Below are 22,235 nucleotides of genomic sequence, written 5' to 3' on the forward strand. Positions count from 1 at the left end.
GACCCAGCCTTTCTTTCTGAGTGTTCCCAGTGCTCTCGTTAGGATGCCCATGCAAGACTGAGGAGACCTACCTAGCCTCCTTCACACCCCCAAGGCGAGAATGAAAGGTCGAGTGGCACATGCCTCAGCAAGAGAATCCAGGTTTCATTTTCTTTTACCGCTTACTAGCTATGTGACTTTGGCTGTTACTTCATCCCTGTGAACCTCAGTTTCAAACTGTAAAATAGGGTTAATAGCTTTGTCCAAGTATAACAAGGGATAGTGTCTGGTTCCCAGGAGGTTCTCATTGTATTTGAGCTTCTTCCTCTGTTCACAGGGCTCTTTCCTCAGAATTCCCCTTTCCCAGTCCTGTTTTGCCACAGACAGAAATCCAACATTCTTTAAGGCCCAGCCCAAGGATTAAGAATCCTGCCTCACAGCCCAGGAACCAGACATCTTTACTGGTTTCCATTTTCTGATATGATAAAGGAGAAAGGAAGAAAGACAACAATATATGGGTTTTGTGTTTTTTATTTAGACATGGAATTTTCCTTCCTTTTCATATAACTTATCTAATTAAAATATTCATCTTGGTAGTTACCACAAAAAAGTAACATAGAAAATTGTATTTACATTTTGGGACCAAAATACAAATGAAGAGCAGGATCAAACCTTGCTCCTTTCCCTCCCACTTCCCGGAAAGAAAGAGAAAGCCCCAAAGAAACTGTTCATTACACCAAGGATCACAAAGGGTTAGTTTGTAATTTGGTGACTGGTATGTAGTGTAGCATAGGAAAAAAAATTGCACATTTTCACAAATGAGACCAAAGGTTCAACATCATCCTGTGTCTGCTCTGCAGCCATTTCCTTAACACAGGTGAGGAGGTTGTTTAAAAATTAGATTTTTCCTCTTCCATCCTCACTCTTCTCACCAAGTCACATCCCTGATGCAGACACACGTGAAGGGGGATGAGGAATTGAATAAGAAAAGATAGGACTCTATATAAACAAGGGTGATCAAAAATCTTTATGTGCTGAAAATGGATATTGATGTTGGGATTAACAAATTTGACATATGTGTGTCCTTTCTCCCCTCCCTGCCTAAAGACTCCTAATAAAATTAAATCACACACAATTGAATCTGAAATATGAAAAACTGGGTTTCAAAGACAAAGGCTTGAACACACACAGCTAAGAGACAAATTTAGGTGGCAGACGCCTAAAGGAAGCTATTCTAGGCAACAGATGTCTCGCACCTTACCCAAGTTTACATTTGATTTCAGGTGAGAAGCTTCCTAACACCTAGGGAGCAGACTAGGGGAAAGAGGTGGAATGGTAATATAAACAATCAAGAGAAATAATGTTTTAACCAATTCAAAAGTATAGCAAATGAAAAGAGCACTACGTGTCGCACTGCAATAGGCACCTTGCACTATGGCCCACTTCACAATGCAGAGCTCTTGCACCCTTAGGAAGCACACTGCACAGATTCCCCGCGTTGCTCTGGAATCTTCAAATTAGCCTGAGACCTCCAGGATGTTTAAAAACAACTGTCCCCTTACTCTGGGCTGAGAGAGCTTGTGGAAGGGACTGACCACCAAGCTCCTCAGACTGTCACACTCACCATCCCCTCAGTCTACTCAGATATTTTAATGATGGGCATCTCAAATTCATAGCCTTTACTTCTGCCAGGGGATTCCTACTAGATGGACAGCCCTCCCATTTCTGTTCTTGCTCCTACATCAGTTGGAAGTGAGGTCCTGCCTGCCCAAACTTGATGCAGTTTTCACCTATCCTGATGCTACAGCTCAGACACTCCCCCAAGTTGGACCTTCTCTCCAAATTCTGGCATGAACACTCAAAGCTTCAGCTGCAAAGTCCTCTACAAAAGATACCAAACTGTTGTGCTCTTCCAATCACATGATCTTATCTTTTTTAAAAAGGGCAAAAACAAAACCAATTTCTGATACAGCATTACAACTTTTAAAACCATTCACTTCTAGTAGCAATTCACAAGGAGCAAGTGATTAAAGTGCTGGCTTACTGGAGACTACAAGAAGCTCTGTCATGTGTCTTATTTTTTCCATGTTATTGGTGAGAAGGAACAATAAGGGAGGAAACAACTCAAATTTTGAGGAGGCAAATGGAAATTGTAAAAATGCTGGGTTCTGTGCAAATCAGTCTCCCATAGATTCTGTCCTCCACTAAGCCTCAAAAAAAAAAAAGTAGGAATTGGCAAAAAAGATGGTGGAAAGACTTTAGACCTTCACAAGTAATCTCCTTAATAAATACTATTTTGATGAGTGAGATGCACCTGCATAGGAACTTAAAGCAACACTGAGAAGGGTCTTAGAGGTGAGGAGTCTGACCTGAACACATCCTGCCTCCACATCAAGGCTCCCCTTCAGGATAGGCAGCCCTGGATTCAAATCCTCGCCCCACATGCAGCAGGCAACACATAGGCACTAGGGATGCCAATCCTCCCTCTGGACCAAAGTCCACTCAGGAGAGCTGAAATGGGACAGGGTAATGGCTTTCTAGCCTTTTCTAACTTTAATAAGAGACTCTGAAAACAAAAGGCTAAGTGTGTGGTAGAGGACAAAAAAAAAATACTGGGGGGTAATATAAATACAATCTGGGGACAATATTTATTAATTAAAACTATGTCTTATAGTTTACAAAGAGGCTAGTTAACAACAAAAGTATCATTGACCTTAAAATCCTCAGTGAGACTGAGGCTTCACATCTTTCTTCAGAATTCTGAAGTGTTCTCCAGGCAGGGAGGCAGTGGCTGTGCATGCAGTTTCACAGATACAACACCTGGAAACTGCAGGATACCGAGACCAAAAAAAGTTTCACAAAGCAAAAGATTCTGGTCTCCTTTGAAGTTCCACTCCCCAACCCCTGTTGCCCCTGTATTCTGCCCTGCCCCCCACCCCCAAATTCCATCTCCAAGGTAAATCCTCAGTTTATCGTCGGGAGAATCTGTTCTTGAAAGCTTTAATTGTCTTGGCCATCATTGGGGCAATTTCTGTGAAAAGAGAAATGAGGCACTGTGTTTCAGATCCTTTGCAGCTTAGACATAAACCACTTTTACGGTGACAGAAGGGGCTTGCTACTCTAACTGCACCACCAGACAAATGGATACAAGTTGTAAGGATCTGCTAACAGCAAGATATAGGCAGGGGAATAATAAAAAGCAGCAGTACATCCTAATGCTTGCTTAGTGAGCACCTACCAGGAGTTATCAATGGCCACCTCTAATTCTAACAATCTACACCATGGCTTAAAGGCCGGACAACTTGCCCATGGTTATTCCATAAATGACAGACTCTAAAGGACATATTTAGCCATAACTGAACTCTGCCTCACAAACATTCAAACCAGTAAACACAACTCCTGTCTGCATACTACAGCAAAAGGTCTAAAACTAGCTAAATGCGATATAAAGAGGGCTACCCTACACTCTTGGCTGGTTAACTTGAGTTCAACTTAAATGTAAGCCAGGATTCCCAGCCTCCCATAGGCCCTGCAGTGAATATTAATTAGTGTTTTTCTTAAATTAGGATACCCCCTTAGGATACTGGGAATAGTCACCGTAGTAAAATTAATAATAAACTAGATATAAAATAAATACCAAGAAGCTGGGACTATAAGGTTATAAAATCTGAATAAGATGAAGTCATTTAGCTGCTAAAAATAATTATGAACTCCATGTTACTACCTGGAGAAACAGGTTTACATTTAAGTGAAAAAAGGAATATAGCAAAATGAATATTCACTATCATCAATTTAAAAGATACATATTTGCCAGAGACAAAGCAGGGGAAGGTAGGTAAAAAGTGGGACTAACATTTAGACCTGCCTTGCAAGGCATGTCTGCATGCTACATCTACTACACAAAGTGTAATACAGCGACAATAACAATGAAGGGGTTTTCAAATACTCGTTCTGCTGCTTTTTTTTTTTTTTTTTGGGTGCATGAACCAGGAATTGAACCTAGGTCTTCCTTATGGCAGGTGAGCATTCTACCACTGAACCACCCCTGTACCCTCATTTTATTGTTTCAAACACTGGTTCTGAAATACCTGAGCAGGAACCCCTACTTACTCTTCACAGTTGGTTTCCTAGGATCATAGGCCACAGTGCTGCTGATCACCGGCGCCAAGTGAGCACTGCTGGTGCTTGGGCCGTCATAGGCCAGCTCCTCAGTGCTGGGGTTAAAGCTGTTGCTGCTGCCACTGCTGGAGGAAGCGTGGCTACTTCCTGTGAGTAGGTATGGGGCTGGCTTGATCCTATAACACAGAACGAAGCTGGTCAGTCATAAGCACGAGCACATCTGCCCTCAGCATGAACATCCTGAAGCTGGTCTGTTCAAGGACTCAGTATGGGAGCTTTGGCCTGTGGACTCCAGTACCTCGGATTCTTCTGGTGACTCAGAGATGCCCTTGCCATGAGCCAGTCCCTATTTTCCATTTACCGTTGATTACACCAAGAGGCAGAACAACTGTCAAGGAAGCTGAGGCTCATGAACGCAAAGTTTAGCTGAGCTGGTCAAGGTCTGATTCAGAGTCTACACTTGGCACTGCCTTGCTTTCCCCACTGAAACTCAATCTCTTTCTGTCCCTATGACTGCCTTTTAGGGATGATGGCAAGTTCTTGGGTCTCTCTTCCCTGATTAGCAAAGACCACGTAGGGACAGAGATCTTACTTGATTTTTTCAGGGACAGCTGCTCCTCCTGTTCCAAACTTCTCCTGCCTTCTTCGAACATCACGAGGGGGCTTGGCTACAGAATTGACAAAAGCCATCTTTGCTTGTCGGCCTATAGGGAAAAAGGGAGATTAATATTTACCTTCTTGAGCAGAGATACTACTGTTAGTTAAATAATCTAAATTATTAAGAGATAAAGCCTTTTCAAGTGACCCAAAAGGTAGAGGATTATCAACCCTCACAATCCCACTGTAAAGCAGAATGGCCTGTAGCAGAAATGCCCCTACCACTTCTACAAATACAAGAGATTTAGGCACTAGTGGGACCCACCAAGACCCTGCTGCAGCCCTGAGCATGGGGCCTGTGGTCTCACCAGGCCCCACCCTGCCAGTTCTTCCTCTGCTCCCCACCTCCCCTTACCTTTGGGCTTATTGGCATGTGCAGATCGGATATTCTTTGTCAGTACCCGAAGCCGCTGTTCTCGGGCATCCTGAAGCCGCAGGTACATCTCCCGCCATGACTCATACTCTTCTGGCCTTTCCTCCTTAAAGTCTCGGTGACAATGAATTTTCCATAATTGATCTGTTTCTTCAATTAATACCTAAAATGAGAATCAGGACATATTTATATATATTCATATACAAGCACTTTTACATATTTTTTTCATCCTTTTATTATTTAGTGTGATCAGTTTTTTAAGTTTTTGACCCTTACGGTAGTATTTTATTTAAACACCACAGTTCTAGAAAAAAATCAAAATTTTTTTGGTAAGGTTAAGAAAAATGTTAAGTATAAAGTACTGTGCTAGTTGCTACTGGGGAGTGTGGGGCTGGTAAAGGAGACAACACAAAAGTTAGTTTAGAAAATTGATAAAGGGTAAAGCTGGGATATCAAATCCAGTATTTCTCCAGCACTACAATAAACTATAAAGGAGAGGGGGCTACCTAAGAGAACGTTATGTTACAGATGTCTCTGAATTAAAGAGAGACAGCTAAAACAATCAAATGAGTATATACCTAAATCATTACAAGGATATTTGGATAGGTCTAGATTTCACTGTTCACTAGACACCAAAACAATGGAACCCAGATATTCTGCTGCTAGAATTCTCTCTTTACCTTTGTGACTAGGCAAGCTCAAAGGAGGTCTTGGAAGTATTTTTCATTCTCTTTGAATCCCACCTTGATTCTAGCCCAAGAGGTCCACTTACAATGCCAGGAGCAGGTGCTAAATATATACTAGTTTAAAGACTCAGAGGCAAAATGAACATGCCCAGAAAAAGGATCTGTTCAATGGGCTGCCCTTCACAGGGTAGGTTCACAAAAACAAGGCTAATTCTGGAGATACAAGACAGGATACTCACGTGATTGTATTCCTCAATGCGATACAGCTGATCAGGCGTACACCTCTCCAAAACAGGTTCGAGAACTGAATATGGGACTCCTCCCACTTCAAAGATTGCTGCACAGAATTGAAGGGGAAAATGCTGAATAACAGCCAAGCCACAATGATAACATCGTCAGTACTGCCTGTGCTTGAGAACAAGAGAAGTATGTGACTTACAGTCGATATTGTTTTTAAGTACACGGATGCACTGCTGGTGCAGTGTCATCATTTTGGGGAGATAGGCACATTTGGAACCAGAATACACCTGCATCTTAGAATTCATTCTCCGCCCTGTAAATCCAGCCTCCTCCTCTTCCTGGGGTGAAGAGAGTGCTATGGGGCAAAAAAACAAACAAACAAAATACCAAGAAAGTAAATTGCAAAAGGTACAAAAAAAGAGCTATAGAGTGAAAACTCTCCTCCCACCCATTCCTCAACCTCCCTCCCCTCCTCCCAGTTACCTTTCACAAGGTAAATAAGCACAGATTTTCTTTCTTAACCAAATAACACACTACACATATGACTTTTTTCGCGTGCATTTTAGAATTCATTGTGTCAGTACATGAAGACCCTCCGTGTTTTTATAGCTGCCCGGGACACCCCTGTGAGGAAGAGCCATGACATGCTTGTCAGTCTTGTGTAGGTGGATGCTTACGATAACAGCAGCAGCTAAAATGTACTGAACACTTACTATGTGAAAACCCAGAGCTAAAAGCTTTACCCGTATTCTCACTTTTAATCCACTCAATAACTCTATGAAGCAGATATCATTTACTCCCATTTTACAGAATATGAAACTGAGGTCCAGCGAATTTAAGAAATTACTCAAGTTCATGGCTTGAAGAAGCTAGAGCTGGGATTCACACCCAAAACATCAAGCCTCAGAGTTTATATACTTAGAAAATGCACCAAAATGTAATATTAAGGTGATAATGTTCTTGTGACAGATCGTGAATTTTTAAAATCTTTTTCCCACCTAAAAATAAAAAAGGAAACTTACCTTTTCGCTTTGGTTGAAAGGAGACTATAGATTCAAGGGAAGGAAGTGGACGGTAATTGGCCTGTATCATAGGTAGTGGGAGGTCAGGCAATACTGGTAATAAATCGGTGGGGACCTGTAGAGGAGAGAGACCAGTAATTGGAGAGCGCCTTTTTACAAGCACAGCTTTCTTCCCTACACTTCCTAACAATGTTAACTAAGCTTACATCACAGTCAGATCCAGGCTGTAGGAAGGGGAACAGTCATGTCTGATGGCACCCAAGTCAGGAAATCAACACAGATGGGCCCCTCATAGGGTATCTTGGACACTACCTACTCTGGCTCCATTAAGACTGGAGAAAATGACTGCAAACTGAAACTCAATAAAACAGTGGTAGGGCAGATCTTGTGAGCTCTGCTAGGCCAGATGTTCTGAATGGGAAGTCACCAAGTGGCTGAAGGGGTTACCTTTTTCAGCTTGGCTGAATCGGCTCCAGAGGGCTGTAACTTTTCTGATTTGCTTTCATTCACCTTAGGTAATTTCTGAACCAAGTCCAAGTTTTTACTAGTGCTTTTAGAATCAATTTTTTTAGGTCCTTTTTCTCCAAGTGCCTTTGCTGAGGTTTTTACAATTTTTTTCTTTTTCTTCCGGGGCTGGTCATAGCTGAGGTATGACTCAAAAGACATGGTGGGCTGCTCGAATTCATCATCCATATCTGCTTCCTCAACTTTAGAGAGGGAGCCCACCGACTTTCTATCCAAATTAGAAGTTTTCAGTTTCCCGTCTTGAGTTTTTACATTGTTAGAAACCTTCTCTTTCACCTTGGGTAATACATCTCCTGCACCTTTTCCTAGGTCTAAGCTGTCTAAATTTTGCTTGTTTTTGTCTGATTTGGTTTTCTCTGAGTCTTTGTGCTTTGGCTTTTTAAGATGGTTGTCTGATGCAACCTCCAAGGGAGGCAAAAACTTCTTCTTGCTACTCTCTCTTTCCTTCTCTTTCTTGACAGCACTAGAGGGTGGTTTTTCCTTTGTGCTATCCCCTGAGAGTAGCCTCCGGCTTTCCTCTTTAGAGACGACCTTGTGTGATTTCTCTCTGCTTAACGCAGATGACTTCTCATCTGTCTTGGCATCCACCAAGCGTTTTTCCTTGTGGGAAGACTTGTGCTCTCTGTTTTGGCTCACAACTCCTTTACTCTGGGGTTCACTCAGGTGTCGCTCTTGACTGGCCCCCAATCTCTCCTGAAAGGCACTACAGTGGCCTTTTCCAGGTTTCTGGTGTGCAAAGGGCTCGTGGTCCTCCTCGGGGGACCTGGAATGGTCCACATACATCTGATGAGGACTGGTAGAAGATGAAGGGGACTGAACATGGCCATAATCAGAAGATTCATGGTCTGAAGAATAAGCAGGTGAGACTCTGTGGCACCTCTTTCTCTCATCTCTCCTTTCATGAGTATGAGAGACTTTGTGAGGTCTCTCAAGCTCTGAAAGTTTTCTATGTTTTTTCTGTCTGTGATCAGGGCTGTAGGATTGGCTGCCAGAGGCTTTCCAGTTTTCTTGGTAGTCCCCCTCCATCTCTCCCTCCTTCTGAAGAGCATCCCTGGGGCGCTTTCGGGAATTACTCTTCTCAAAGTCCTGTTCTTCAGGCTCAGTGTTCCTAAAATAAAAGAAAAAGCAGATATGAATCTCAGTGGAATCCTTGCTTAGAGAACAAGATCATGGGACCTGAGCTTACAAAAGAGATGAAAAGGATGTGGAGTTAGAAACAAGGTCCTGAGAAGAAGGAAAATGGGTTATGCTCAGATATTCAACTACATTTTAAAACTGGGGAAACTCAAATATTGAATAAGTGAAAATTACTAATTAACTACGGGAAACAAAGAGGATCAAATATCTTATGAATGAAAATGCTTAAAGATTTTTTCCAACATGGAAAGATATTTGACTTGTTATATAAAATAGGGGGATGTTTCAGTGGCAGAATTTTCGCCTGCCATGTGGGAGACCCAGGTTTGATTCCCGGACCATGCACCACCAAAAAAAAAGAGGTGATCATGTTAATTTATTTAGATAGTTTGGTGTTAAAATACTTTTAAAAGACATTAGGGACATACCAAAATGTTATTATTATTATTTAATAATAATTAATAATTATTTTTGGGATGGTAGAATTATTAAGAAATTTTGATTCTTCTTTCTATATTTTCTGATATTCTATAATGATCATGAATTGCTTTTATAAGTGAAGCAAAACAGATATTTTAAATAAGAAGGCAGAAAAAGAATAATAAAGAAGAACTTTTTTAGCTGTAAACCATCTGAGTACCAGACTTAATCATGAAGTTGAAACAAACCTCAATAAAGAGAAATGTTCTTACCGTTCAACAGGAACCAACTTCTTCCACTGGGCCACTAAGTCCCTGGCAAAGTTTCCAACGTGCTCGTGTTTTCGCAAGCTATTCACTGTTTTTCCAACCCCAGTCTCCTACAAATGTGAGAAAGGAACTGTTAGACAGTTGTGAAACTAGCTCACATTTTTTAGAGAAATAAAGCCTCCTGCTTTGACAATCTCAACAAGCAATATTATTTCCTTCCTAAAACATACCTCGTAAGTCTCAATGCAAAATTTTGTCTTTGCCTCAAATCTCTAAAGCACACAGCAGCAAAGCATACCAACATTCAGGAGGAAAAACATCTAATTAAACCAGGACTGGATGTGCAAAGCCCATATTCTTTTTTTTTTTTAATTGAGATAAAATTCACTATTTTAAAGTGTATAATTAATTCAGTGGCTTCTAGAACACTCACAATTTTGAGATGTTCTCACGACATCACCACTATCTAATTCCAGAACATTTCTATCCCCTTAAAAAGAAACCAGGCTCCTCCCAATTCTTCCCATTCCCTGGTAGTCACTTATTTACTTTATGTCTCTATGGATTTGCCTATTCTGGACATTTCATATAAATGGGACCAGACAACATGTAGCCTTTTTGTCTGGCTTCTTTCAGTGCCAAAGCTCATGCTCTTAAACATTATTCTGCCTTGTCTCCTAGTGGGAAGGGGATGAGATACAGTTTTATACCACTGAAAGTCATACAACTCTTACCGCAAGAATGTCTAAAGTAATAGGCAAGGTAGAAAGTTTCTTCAAATATTTCAAAAGCTGCAAAGAAAAGAAAACACTTAATGTTAATTTATATCAAGCCAATCATATTCACTGAAACAAAGAAAATATCTAACAGTTGAGTGCTTACTCAGGGCTAAGTATTTTAAAATACTAAGTACTATTCCTATCCCTATTTTACATAGTCCTATGAAAATAGGCTCAGAAAAGTTGAGTTACTTGCCCCGGGATCAGTAACTTTAGATCCCGTGTTTTCAATCACTATGCTACACCAAGGGGAAATAAGATTTAGAGAAGAAAATCAAAAGCTACCACTCTAATAAAAATCATCAAAAACTGACATCTCGCTTCAGCTTTGACAGAGAATTCATGAAAAAGTAACCAATTTTTGAAAAATTACCTATGGATGTGGTACAAAAGAAAGTAAAAAGGGGAAAGAAGTCTCTACAGGAAAAGGTATCATGTTTTCAGAAGAGTCACAATGTTGAGAATTGTTTTTCGATACAGGTGGAAAGTCAAGAGCAATTTCAAATTGCCAGAATCAGAAACTTGCTGTTAACAGTGAACAAAAATGTCTGGGTAAATTAGAAAAGCGATCTGGGTTTAGCCCCATTTCCTTTTTGTAGTCTCTAAAACTAGGTCAAAATTACTATATGGCAGGGCTGGTAAGATGGACTTTCAGAATCAGAGATAGGCTTTGCAGTTTGGCCCTGTCACCACCTAACTAGGTGATCTTGTACAAGTCAGTTACGTCTCTGAACCTCAGTTACCGCCTCTGTAAAACAGAGACTGGATCCTGTCTCTTCTTCACAAGCTATAAGGATTCACTAAGATAACGCCATCCAGTCCTTAAATGTAGTGACTGGAATGCTATAAATGCTTATTATTAATTATTTCATCCACTAACTGACAGCTCTTTAAATGTTCTCCCCTTCATCCTCAACCAGATATTCTTCAGTCAATTCCCACTTGTTCTATTTCCACTACAAGTCATGACTGGCGATGCCTTTCTCTAGGAAATGTTTACATATACTTAAGCGTAATACAAGGAGTGCTGCAAAGTACAAGTGGTTCAAAAGAGATAATTGTGACTACTTTTACATTTCAATATTAGCTAACAAGATCTTTTCTTTTTCCATGTGAAGCCCAAGCTATAATTAGTATGTTATTTTGCTATTAGGTAGAATAATTAGTATGTTTTTCTGGTCATTCTACTTCAATAATTACTTAGCAGAGTCACTGGGCAGAGAAATAAGATCAACATGTAACCTTGGTAGGACGTTTCACCTTCATAGCTTGAGTGAAAATTATCCTCCATTTTAAACCTGATTCACCCATCACCCAATCCAGGACAATTTTTACATGTATTTCTCGTCCCTCAATCTATGTATACAAAAACTAATGCCAATTCCTTTTATTTAAGGAAAATTTAGAATTACTGAAAAGGTTAAAAGCAAGTTGTTCTCCTCTAAGGCCATTTCCTGGAAGGGGAGGGTTAGGATCATTTACACATCATTTAATTTGTGTCAGCTACTCTGCTAAACACTTACATGAGTCCCCTCATTTCATCCTCATTGAACTATGTGAAATGGATATTATTCTCCCCATTTTGCAGATATTGAAACCGAGCCCAGCAAGGTTATGTAACTTGTCTAATGAGCTAGCAAGTCAAATGTATCAACCATGGCATGTACTAAGCCAGGAGAAATGTCCAACATAATAATGCTATCCTTAGGAAGCAGCAGCAGAAAACGGAGCAGTAACTCATAGGCCTCTTAGCAGATTCGGAACAAAGCAGATCAACTTCTCCTCACTTTTACATTATTTAGCAGTTTAGACTCCATACAGTAAAGGAAGTCACCATGGGAACAGAGTCCCAGGACCTCTACAAAGCCAACATAGAAAGATGAGGCCAGAAGTCACTGAAGGCATGTTTATCTCAAAGCCTAACACTGTCTCAATTCAGGTTAGCAGGCGCAATTTCGAAGCAGATAAACTAAAACCTCCAAGATTTTCAAACATATTTGGTCCTACAATTTTCAAAGAATTTCAAGAAAGAACAGAGCAATAACAAGGTTATGTGTTTAGACAACCTCAGGCAGGAGCTTGCTGTTATCAAACCAAGAGATCAACTGTAGAACTGATAGCAGATCATTGTGAAACGTCAAACATTTGCACAGTATAAGCTTAGGAATTCCAGTTGTCCCCCCCACACACACTTTCAAACCCAAAGAGCAAAAGATGTTCATACCCTTGACCTCTAGCTCTCCAACTGCCACTGAACTGTGTTCTTTGTAGTTTCAGCATTCAAAATGTAACACAGACAGGTAACTTTTAAAAGTACTGCTACATTACTGTATCAGCCATGAAAACTGTTTCCAATTAGTAGGAACAGAAACCAAGTGCCCTAGGTCTGCCTGGTAACTTCTCCCCAAGGAAGCCTAGTTCACAGATGGAATTAAAAATGAAATGGAGTTATAGTTAGACACCAATAATTAATATCAGAAAATACATGAACATAGGTGTGGAATCAAACGTTTGACTAATAATAGTTTGAATTCAGGATTTGGTTGCAAATTTAATACTGCTATCTAATCATCTTGCAATTTCAAAAACAACCTGTGGGAGCTTGTTGCATTAACAGAAGGTTGAGAGGAAGGCCAATGTGCCAGCTTGCAATTTTCCCTCTGCACTTAGCCCATTTCTGAATGCCAACTATCATGCCTTTTGCAAACATGATCTCCCAATGTTTTCTCATCTTCATAACGTTCATTTCACAATGCCAAGCCATATGTTCAGCATGATTTTATATCTGGGAAGAGAAAGTCCAAATGCTTACAGAAATCATTAATACTTCAGGTAGAATGAGAAACCAAACAAATTTTTTCCTAATTTCATATTTCAAGCAAACCAACTGTGAGAAAAGTTACTTCCAAATTTAAATCCTAGTGGAAACATGACTACAGATGACACATAGATCATTTTTTATCTGATGGAAATAAAGACCAAATTGCAGAGGGAGTGGCTACATAATATTGCTTTATGACTTAAAAATCAGTCACAACCCTTACAGTGTTTAGAAAAACAAACTAGTACTCAGAATAATGACCATCTATTAGATGCCCACAAAGGGTTATTGTAAAAAGAAACCTGTAAATATGCCTGGCCACTGGGTACTAAAGCTCCAACAGAAAAACACAACACAATTGAAGAAATTAAGTTGTCATATTTGAAATTAAAATGGCTCACTAAAGAAGTAGATCTTTGAGCTTGGTTATAAAGAGAATCTGAAAGTGACTTGATGGTAAGAGACTATTTGTAGCCTTTAGTAATGGAGAAAACTTCATCTATGACAGCTTAGGAGCAAGTTAAAGAGTTTAAGAAACAAGTTAAAGCTAAAGAGTGGTGATTACTGTCCACTAAACACTAACTATGAGCCTGGAGTTTTATACAGACTTTTCGCTTAGGAACCAAAAGCAGGTGAGGGCACAAACTCAGTAAAGAGAACTTCCCCCAAAATCCCCAAAGGCTGGTAGATGGGTTTGGAAACCAAATCTCTCCACCATTTATCTCAATGGCCTGCCTGGATTAATTTTTGGAATGGGACTCTCCAGCTCAGAGATTCAACTCCTCGCTAGAATGCTGAAGGAGAATGTCAAACACCTTAAGTGTTTTAATTGATGTATTTCAATGAAAACATTCTTACATCCACCAGACACTCTCCAAAGGCTATCAAGAATCTGGGTAACAGAAAGACAGAAAAGGAAACGACTGTATTTAACTTTTTTTTTTTAACCTAACTAGGTACAATTAAAAATGGTTGTCCATCACTCGCAGCAACGAAAAACCATAGATCAAAGCTTTCTAACAAAGCCAGATATATTTTCTCAATTACACCTAAGTTTCCAAGACTTCAGCTGTGATGACGGGAGGCTTCGTTTTGTTTTGAAAGGGATTCACTGAGAAAGCGAAAAGGTCAATGTTCTAATATAGAGCCGGAAAGCAATAAAAATGTCTCAGAGACCGCAGGACCACACACGCATCGAGCCGGGGCTCCATTCCGTAAAGACAACACCGCCTCCCTCTCCCAACAAACATCAAAAGACACCAAGAAATCAGACATTTCGCAAGGAGAGGAATGGAGCGCAGCTCGCGGCGCAGTGCCGGGGAGCGAGGAGCTAATTCTCCGGACGGGAACTGCGGGCGCGGGTGCCGAGGGGGCGTCGCGGGAGCGCAGCCGGGACCCGCGGGGACGACAGCTCGGGACACGCGGGGTTCGGACCCGAGCGCGCCCCCTCCCCGCGGCGCCCGTGGGCGCCCCCCGACCCCGAGGCCGGGAGGTGGAGAAGGCCCGGCCCGCCGAGTCCCGACGCCCGCCGTGGGGTCCCGCCGCGCTGGGCGCAGCGGATCCGCCGTGAACTTCCCCGCACGGGTCGGCGAGCCCGGCGGGGCCTGGCCCAGGGTCCGAGCGCCCGCGGGATCCGGAGCCCGCCCAGCGACCGTTAGGGCCCGCGCCGCGCCCAACGCCCAGCGCTGCGCCGCGCCGCCCCCTCGCTCACCTTCTTGGGGTCGGGGTTCGCAGCCAGGCGCGCCTGCAGCTTCTCCACAACTTGGAGCGCCGACTCCGCCGCCATCGCTGTCACTGGCGCGGCCTCCTCGCCGGAACTGGGCTCGCGTCGCGTCCTCGGGCCGCAGCTCCGCCCTCCGTGCGGCCCCGGCGGAGACGGAAGCGCGACTGGCCCCTTCCGGGCCTCGGCCGGGGGGCGCGGGGCTGACCCGCCGCAGACCCCGCCCCCAGAACCTGGGGTCCGGTCGCCCTTCGCCTCGAGTCCCTGGCTGGAGCGTGCGTGCCAGGCGCTGGGACCGCTCGTCGGGGCACGCCGGCCCTGCCTGGCCACCCCGGGCAGCCCTGCTGCTGGTCCTCGGGGTGCAGCCTGGGACGCTCTCTCCAGCGTGCAGGCTACGATGGAATGAGGCCCCGGCGCCGGACCCGAGTCTTATATAGCCAATCACCCTCCCCCCCCCACCCCGCCCCCAGCCCGAGATGTAATCAACACCTGTCAGTGGTCCTGTCAGGGGGCCTCAGGAGCCTGGGAAACTGGGTTGTCCCGTTTGGTCAGCAGGAGTCGATGATAGCGACCACTCCAGGATAAGCACTGTGCGCCCATGGTTGGATTATCTTATTTTCATCCTCAAGATAACACTATGATATTTTACTCATTTTACAGGTAAGGAAACTAAGGTTCAGGGTGACCAAATGAACCTGGTCACATAACAGGAAGGAGATGAAGCCAAAATCTGAATCTAAGTAGTCTCGGTCCAGAGTGGTGCACAACTCTGAAGAGGCCAGGGAATTGAGGCCTAGAGAAACAAAGAGGTATGTCTGAAGTCAAACCGATTAGTCCTAGGAAGCGATTATAATAGCCTGTGTGTCTCTTTTCTCACCAAAGCAGTGTCTGGTATATAGGCACCAAATAAATACTTCTTGAATGAATGAATGAAGAAATGACAGTTTCTGATGACATGCCCATCAGCAATAGGGCCTAAGTCAGACCAATGCAAAACACAACTCACTCATCCTAGAAGCACTAAATTTTCTACTACTATTATTATCACTACTAAAAAGAGCAATAGCCTTAACTTAAAATGCCAACATTGATTGTGTCATTTGATTAGATAAAATTTGATTGGATCCTATTCAGATCTCCTGCTGAGCAATCACCTGGTCTGACCTCTCACTCGAAGTGGGAAAATCCAGTGGCCACTCTTCCAAGTCCTAACTCTGGAAAAAATAACTCAATATAAGTTGTTTCTTCAGATAAGCATTCATTCACTCAATGTGCTAGGAAGCCATCCTACCATCCCCTGACTTTTGGCTTGGTGCCCCTTGTTGAATTCCCTCAGCAACCAGCCCTTTGGAGGTTATAGGTAAATTGTGCATTTATTCCTCTGTCTTGCCACTGGGCTGTTTATCAAGTATAGTGAATGACCTGTCCAACCTTGAATCTCTGCCACCCAACACAAACTGGGTCATATAAACAGCATTGGATAAAAAGTCTATATAAGATTAATGACTTCTCAGTTGTTGCCCTAAGACTCAAGCCATGGGCTGTAATGGAAAAGGTATCAAACTGGGTGTAAGCAGAGTTGGATTCTAGTTCCAGCCCTTCCTCCCCTGGGAGTCTCCCTCCTCTGCACAACAATTGCCTTTACATGGAACAATCTCTTAAATTCCTTCGATTTTGAAAATGTGGTGATCAGACAGTCACTGGTGTAATGGAATATGGACGGTTTTTGAAGAATTGCTGACTAACTGACCTGGCATAAATACTCAGGATCCATGAAACTTTGTGTGTGTGTGTGTGTGTGTGTGTGTGTGTGTGTGTGCATGTTACCCAGAGAGGGCTCAACAACCAGAATAAAAAGAAACAATGCATGCCCAGCTCCTCTCCTATCATGCTGCTGAAGGCTCCAGGAGAGGGTGCCCCACCCCCTCCTCCCCATCTATGTCAGACTGAGTTGGGGTTGCCTAGAAAGTAAAGAATTCTTTACACTCAAATACACAAATACTCTGATGAGCAGTTAATTGTGTATGTTCCAATATCTAGTTAAAAAATGTTTTTAACCAGTTCTAAAAATGTTACTCTGGCCTTTCTAGCTCCTTGGCCATCTTGGCAGCTGCCCTTGGTTTGGGCCCATCCCACACCTAAGGCAGGAAGATGGTGGCTGCAAAGAAGATGAAAAAGTCGCTTGAGTCAATCAACTCTAGGCTCCAAGTAGTGATGAAAAGTAGAAAGTAAATGCTGGGGTAAAAGCACACTCTGAAGATAATCAGGAAAGGCAAAGCAAAACTGGTCAAACTGATCAACAACTGCCCAGTCTTGAGGAAATCCAAAATAGAGTCCTGTGCTGGTTTGAAAGGACTTGTTGTAATTGGGACATTTTCTCAGCCTCAGAACTGTAAACTAGCAACTCATTAAATTCCCCTTATTAAAAGCCATTCTGTTTCTGGTATTTTGCATTCTGGCAGCTAGCAAACTAGAACAGATTTTGGTACCGAGAGTGGGGTGCTGCTGCTGTGACTTGCAAATATCAAACATGTTGGAACGGCTTTTTAAATGGATAAGGGGAAGAATCTGGAAGAGTTGTGAGAAACTTGATAGAGAAGGCCTAGAGTGCTGTGAAGAGACTGTTGGTAGAAAAGTGGACTCTAAAGACACTTCTGATAAAGTCTTAGAAATGAGACATGTGTCATTACAGACTGGAAGGAAGGCGATCCTTGTTTTAAAATGGCAAATAATCTGGCAAAGTTGACTAGTGGCTTTGGCTGGAAGGCACATTTTTAAAGTCATGAAGTTGGATATTTAGCAGAAGAGATGTCCAAATTAAATGTGGAAAATGCAGCCTGGTTTCTTCTCACAGCTTATAGTGAAATGCGACAGGAAAGATATAAGCTGAGAATTGAATTCTTGAGTAAAAAGAAACCAGAAACTGAGGTCCTGGAAAATTCTGGGCCTCCAGAAAGGGAGACCCCAGAGAATAGCACCCTGTGTGAGGATTTAACCAAATGTGGAACCAGTCAGCCATTTCAGAGAAAGCCAGGATTAGACATGGAGTTATCCAGGAAGGATTTGTGGAAACGCCTTATGTCTGATGGGCATGATCCAAGGCTACTGCATAGAAAGCCAATGAGAGTGCTGTGGGACCTGTATAAACAGAGCCGCTGCCAGTCTGGACTGAGGGGTTCAGAGAAGGGACACATTGGAGGAAAAATAACTTCAGAGGCAAAACCATGGAGGCTGAGGTCTGAAGTCAAGAAGACTCGGGCCAGGAGAATGGACCCACCCAAGCCCATGGAGAGGGTGAATTTGCCCCAAAGGCAGAGGATGGGCCTTCCACCTCGTTGCAGTGGAAGAGTCATGCCACCTCAGGCCTTGGAGAGGGTGAAGCACATTCCTTGGGGTTTGGGGAGAGCCTGGCTGCCACCACATGGAGGGGTTGAGTGTGTTCCCCAGAGATGGCAGAGAGCCCGGGTGCACCCCCGATGCTTGGAGAGGGTGGAGCCAAGAAAAAGGTGGTCTCCCCAGTGTCCCCCAAGGTTGCATTCAGAGAGAGGCAGGCCGCTGTGTAGGCCCTTCGAAAGGGTGGGACTGCCGCTTTCAGATGCCCTGAAGATAAATGACTCTCAGACTTTGAAATCTAATGGATATTGCCCTGCGGGTTTTCGAAACTGTATGGGTCCAGTGACCCCTGTGTTCCTTCCTCCCTATAGAAATGTGTATATGTATCTTATGAATGTTCCTCCTTTGTATGTTGGCAGCAAATAACTTGTTATGAGTTTTCAAAGGTCCAAAGCCAGAGGAGAACTTGGCCTTAGAACAGACCATGCCTGTAACTAACTTTGACAGGAGTTTGTACTGTTTCTAACTTTGTGTTACTGAAATGGTTTAAGGATTTCTGATATTGTTATGGAATGAATGTATTTTGTATATGGGGAAAACATGTCTTTTTTATGGGCCAGAGGGTGGAATGTGCTGGTTTGAAAGGAAGTACGCCCCCTAGAAAAATCCATGTTTTGACCAAAATCCCATTAATAAAGGTAGAATAAACCCTGTTCAATACTGTATGTTTGAAACTGTGATTGGATCATCTCCCTGGATGATGTGATTTAGTCAAGAGTGGTTGTTAAACTGGATTAGGTGATGACATGTCTCCACCCATTTGGGTGGGTCTTGATTGGTTTACTGGAGTCCTATAAAAGAGGAAACATTTTGGAGAAAGAGACTCAGAAAGAGCAGAGAATGCTGCACCACCATAAAACAGAGTCCACCAGCCAGTGACCTTTGGAGATGAAGAAGGAAAATGCCTCCTGGGGAGCTTCATGAAACCGAAAGCCAGGAGAGAAAGCTAGCAGATGATGCCATGTTCACCATGTGCCCTTCCAGCTGAGAAAGAAGCCCTGACTGTGTTTGCCATGTGCCTTCTCACTTGAGAGAGAAACCCTGAACTTCATAGGCTTTCTTGAACGAAGGTATCTTTCCCTGGATGCCTTTGATTGGACATTTCTATAGACTTGTTGTAATTGGGACATTTTCTTGGTCTTAGAACTGTAAACTAGCAACTTGTTAAATTCCCTTTGTTAAAAGCCATTCTGTTTCTGGTATTTTGCATTCCAGCAGCTAGCAAACTAGAACAAGTCCTATGCCAGGTTGGTCAAAACGGGTGTCCAGAAAAAAAAAAAAAAACTCAGGCAGTACAACAGTGGCTCAGTGGCAAGAATTCTCACCTGCCGAGCTGGAGACCCATGATCGATTCCCAGAGCCTGCCCATGCCAAAAAAATGAAAAAACAAAACAAAACCCTGGTGTCCACTACAGTGGCACTAATACTGAATTGGGCACAGCATGTGGAAAATACTAGAGAGTTTGTGCACTGGCTATCATTGATTCTGATATCATTAGAAGCATGCCAGAACAGACAAGTAAAAAGTAAATCATGTAAACATTTCTTTAATAAAACTGGCCAGTGCTTGTTTTTAAAAACAAATAAAAATGTTACTCTATACTTGTTCGTTTATTGTTTTTTATTAATTTAAAAAAAAATTACAAGAAACATTCTTCACATATGCTCATTCCGTTCTACATATATAATCCAGTAATTCACAATATCATCACATAGTTGCATATTCATCATCATGGCCATTTCTTAGAACATTTGCATCAGTTCAGAAAAAGAAATAAAAAGACAACAGAAAAATAAAACGAAAACAGAAAAAAAAATTATACATACCATACCCCTTACCCCTCCCTTTCATTGATCACTAGCATTTCAAACTAAATTTATTTTAACATTTGTTCCCCCTATTATTTATTTTTATTCCATATGTTCTACTCGTCTATTGACAAGGTAGATGAAAGGCGCATCAGACACAAGGTTTTCACAATCACACAGTCACACTGTGAAAGCTATATCATTATACAATCATCATCAAGAAACATGGCTCCTGGAACACAGCTCTACATTTTCAGGCAGTTCCCTCCAGCCTCTCCATTACATCTTGACTAACAAGGTGATATCTTCTGTACTTGCTTTTAAAAACAAATAAAAATGTTACTCTGGGGGCTTGCCACTGTAATCCTTGCTTTATACAAGGGTGTTCAATGCAAATGCATCCCCTATAGTCCCTTTTTTGCCCATCTTGGATCAACAACACCTAGCACACAGGTGACATTCAATGAACTAATTATCATTCAACTTGAGAGTAGCCCAGAGTGCCACCTGAAAACCTGAGGGGGTCTCCCTAGTTCTCTTCCCAGCATCAGAGAGCCCCCAATGAGAGGCAGTACAGCTATTTGGGGGAGAAAGATGGGCAGGGATGCACTCATCTTCTGCTTTTTGAGTTTTTGCAACCAGTATGGTTTACTTTTATGATGAAAATAAATGAAGCATTTTTTAATTTTGGAAAACAGCATTCCCAGGTTGGCTATTATTAGGGTGATTTAAAATATTGAAAGACACATGGAAAAAAGACTGTCAACTATCTTGTCCTCAAGAGCAGAAAGGAGTCCTTGCCTTTTGTAGAACAGTAAAGTGAGATTCTGTGGGCTGGATGGTGTGCTAAGTGAGGGACATGGTTGGGTGGAGGCTTCCCCTTGGATTGCTCCTGGCCTGGGCTCTGCCACTCTTACCACACGGGCAGCATGAGACCGCTTGGATGGCGGGTGTAGAGAACATAGGTTGGGGCTCAATGACAGTCTGAGCTCCAATCCCTAGCTCTGCCAATGCTAACTGAGGTTCTTATTTAAAACTCACTGAAATTGCTTCCTCATGCCTTATAAATTTCAGATGAGGATTATTAACATGTTAAGTAATTAGAACATTGTTTTTCTTTTAAAGCAGCAGTTATTCAGGAAAACTCAGTGCCTTGGCAGAGAATATTGTGCTGTGCTGTAAGGCAGAATATAAAATTCATCTGGGCAGTTTTTGTTTTGGACAGTTGTAGTCACTGTTCTCTTCCCCAACAGGCTCATTTTTTTCTGAATTGACTGCATTCATCTTTGTTTCACATCTTTCAAACATTTCAGTTGGTTATTTACTTAGGGATGGCATCTTTCTGGGCTTCACAGCTTGGCCTCACCCTCCTCACACATAGTAATGCAAGTAGAGACTGCCAGCTCCAGGGAGTGGTGTCCGAGATTTAAACCCACGCCTGTCAGAATGCCTTGAGGTTGGATTAAGTTTTCCACTAACGCCTTAAGGAAGACCTACAAACCTTCTAAGGATCTTTGTCCAAAGGGCAAACTGTAGCGTGTTATAATTTCCCCAAAGAGCAGGAGACTGAGAATCTGTCAGGAAAAAAGCTACCACAAAATAAAGAAATAAAGTAACCTGTATACTCTGATACACTGTAAACTTATATAAATTGTATGCTGGTAGTAACACACATGCCTCCCCTTAGCTCTTTATCTTTATTTTCACTATAGCATTTATCATGATTTGAAATTACCTTATTTATTGATCCAGATTTTTATGGTCTCTCATTATCTAAGTTCCATGAGGTGTCACTGTGGCTTGACAGTGTCTGGTACATAGTAGGCACTCAGTAAATACTGATTGAGTTGAATGAAAAACCTGTAAGATTGTTTGTGAAATATGCTATTAACAAATAATGTTATCCTAATTAACTTTCACTACAATCCTACAAGATATTCTAATTCTCGTTTTACAGGTAAGGAAATTGATGCTTGTGAAACTTATGTGACACTCTGCCCACAGCCCCCAAACCTGAGAGTGTGTTTGTGATCTTTGCTGAGAATCCCCTTGGAATGAAGCTATGAAAAACTGTGAGCTAAAGGCACCTGGCCTAGAACAGGTAAGAGAGCGATAGAAAGATTAACTGGTTTTGAATGATTGAGTAATTAAGCCATGAGTTTTCATTCCAAATGTTGGCAGAGGTCTATAAACATCCTGAGCTTCAATGTCCAAAGATTACAAATTCTCAAAGGGATCCATACCTCCTTCCTCTTTCAAAAAGATTAAAAATCACTAGGTTAGGTA

General features: G+C 42.2%; 1 protein-coding gene and 1 long non-coding RNA gene across 2 annotated transcripts in view; one reads left to right on the top strand and one right to left on the bottom strand.

The window, feature by feature from the left end:
- The window catches only part of LOC143674755 (uncharacterized), a 42,134-nt gene extending 22,403 nt beyond the window's left edge, over window positions 1–19,731 (top strand). The window contains exons 4-5 of the long non-coding RNA XR_013171197.1: window positions 15,408–15,556; window positions 16,838–19,731. This is a non-coding gene — a long non-coding RNA (uncharacterized LOC143674755). The remainder of the gene's footprint in view (window positions 1–15,407; window positions 15,557–16,837) is intronic.
- Window positions 495–14,895, bottom strand: ELOA (elongin A). The gene is made up of 11 exons (XM_077150826.1): window positions 14,739–14,895; window positions 10,162–10,218; window positions 9,431–9,537; window positions 7,524–8,709; window positions 7,077–7,191; window positions 6,254–6,409; window positions 6,054–6,151; window positions 5,111–5,291; window positions 4,691–4,802; window positions 4,090–4,274; window positions 495–3,010 (listed from the first exon to the last, which is right to left on the bottom strand). Exons 1-11 carry the CDS (start codon window positions 14,811–14,813, stop codon window positions 2,949–2,951), a joined length of 2,334 nt encoding a protein of 777 aa, XP_077006941.1. The 5' UTR covers window positions 14,814–14,895; the 3' UTR covers window positions 495–2,948.
- Window positions 19,732–22,235: the final 2,504 nt, after the last annotated feature.

Source organism: Tamandua tetradactyla, chromosome 2 (genome assembly GCF_023851605.1).
Source record: "Tamandua tetradactyla isolate mTamTet1 chromosome 2, mTamTet1.pri, whole genome shotgun sequence".
Classification (NCBI taxonomy): Eukaryota; Metazoa; Chordata; class Mammalia; order Pilosa; family Myrmecophagidae; genus Tamandua; species Tamandua tetradactyla.

Coding starts and splice junctions, on each gene's coding strand:
- ELOA (XM_077150826.1), bottom strand. CDS start 14,813: ATGGCGGCGGAGTCGGCGCTCCAAGTTGTGGAGAAGCTGCAGGCGCGC. Junction 9,538..10,161: donor TTACTTTAGACATTCTTGCG/GTAAGAGTTGTA, acceptor TCACATTTGTAG/GAGACTGGGGTTGGAAAAAC. Junction 6,410..7,076: donor CTTTCAACCAAAGCGAAAAG/GTAAGTTTCCTT, acceptor TTTGCCCCATAG/CACTCTCTTCACCCCAGGAA.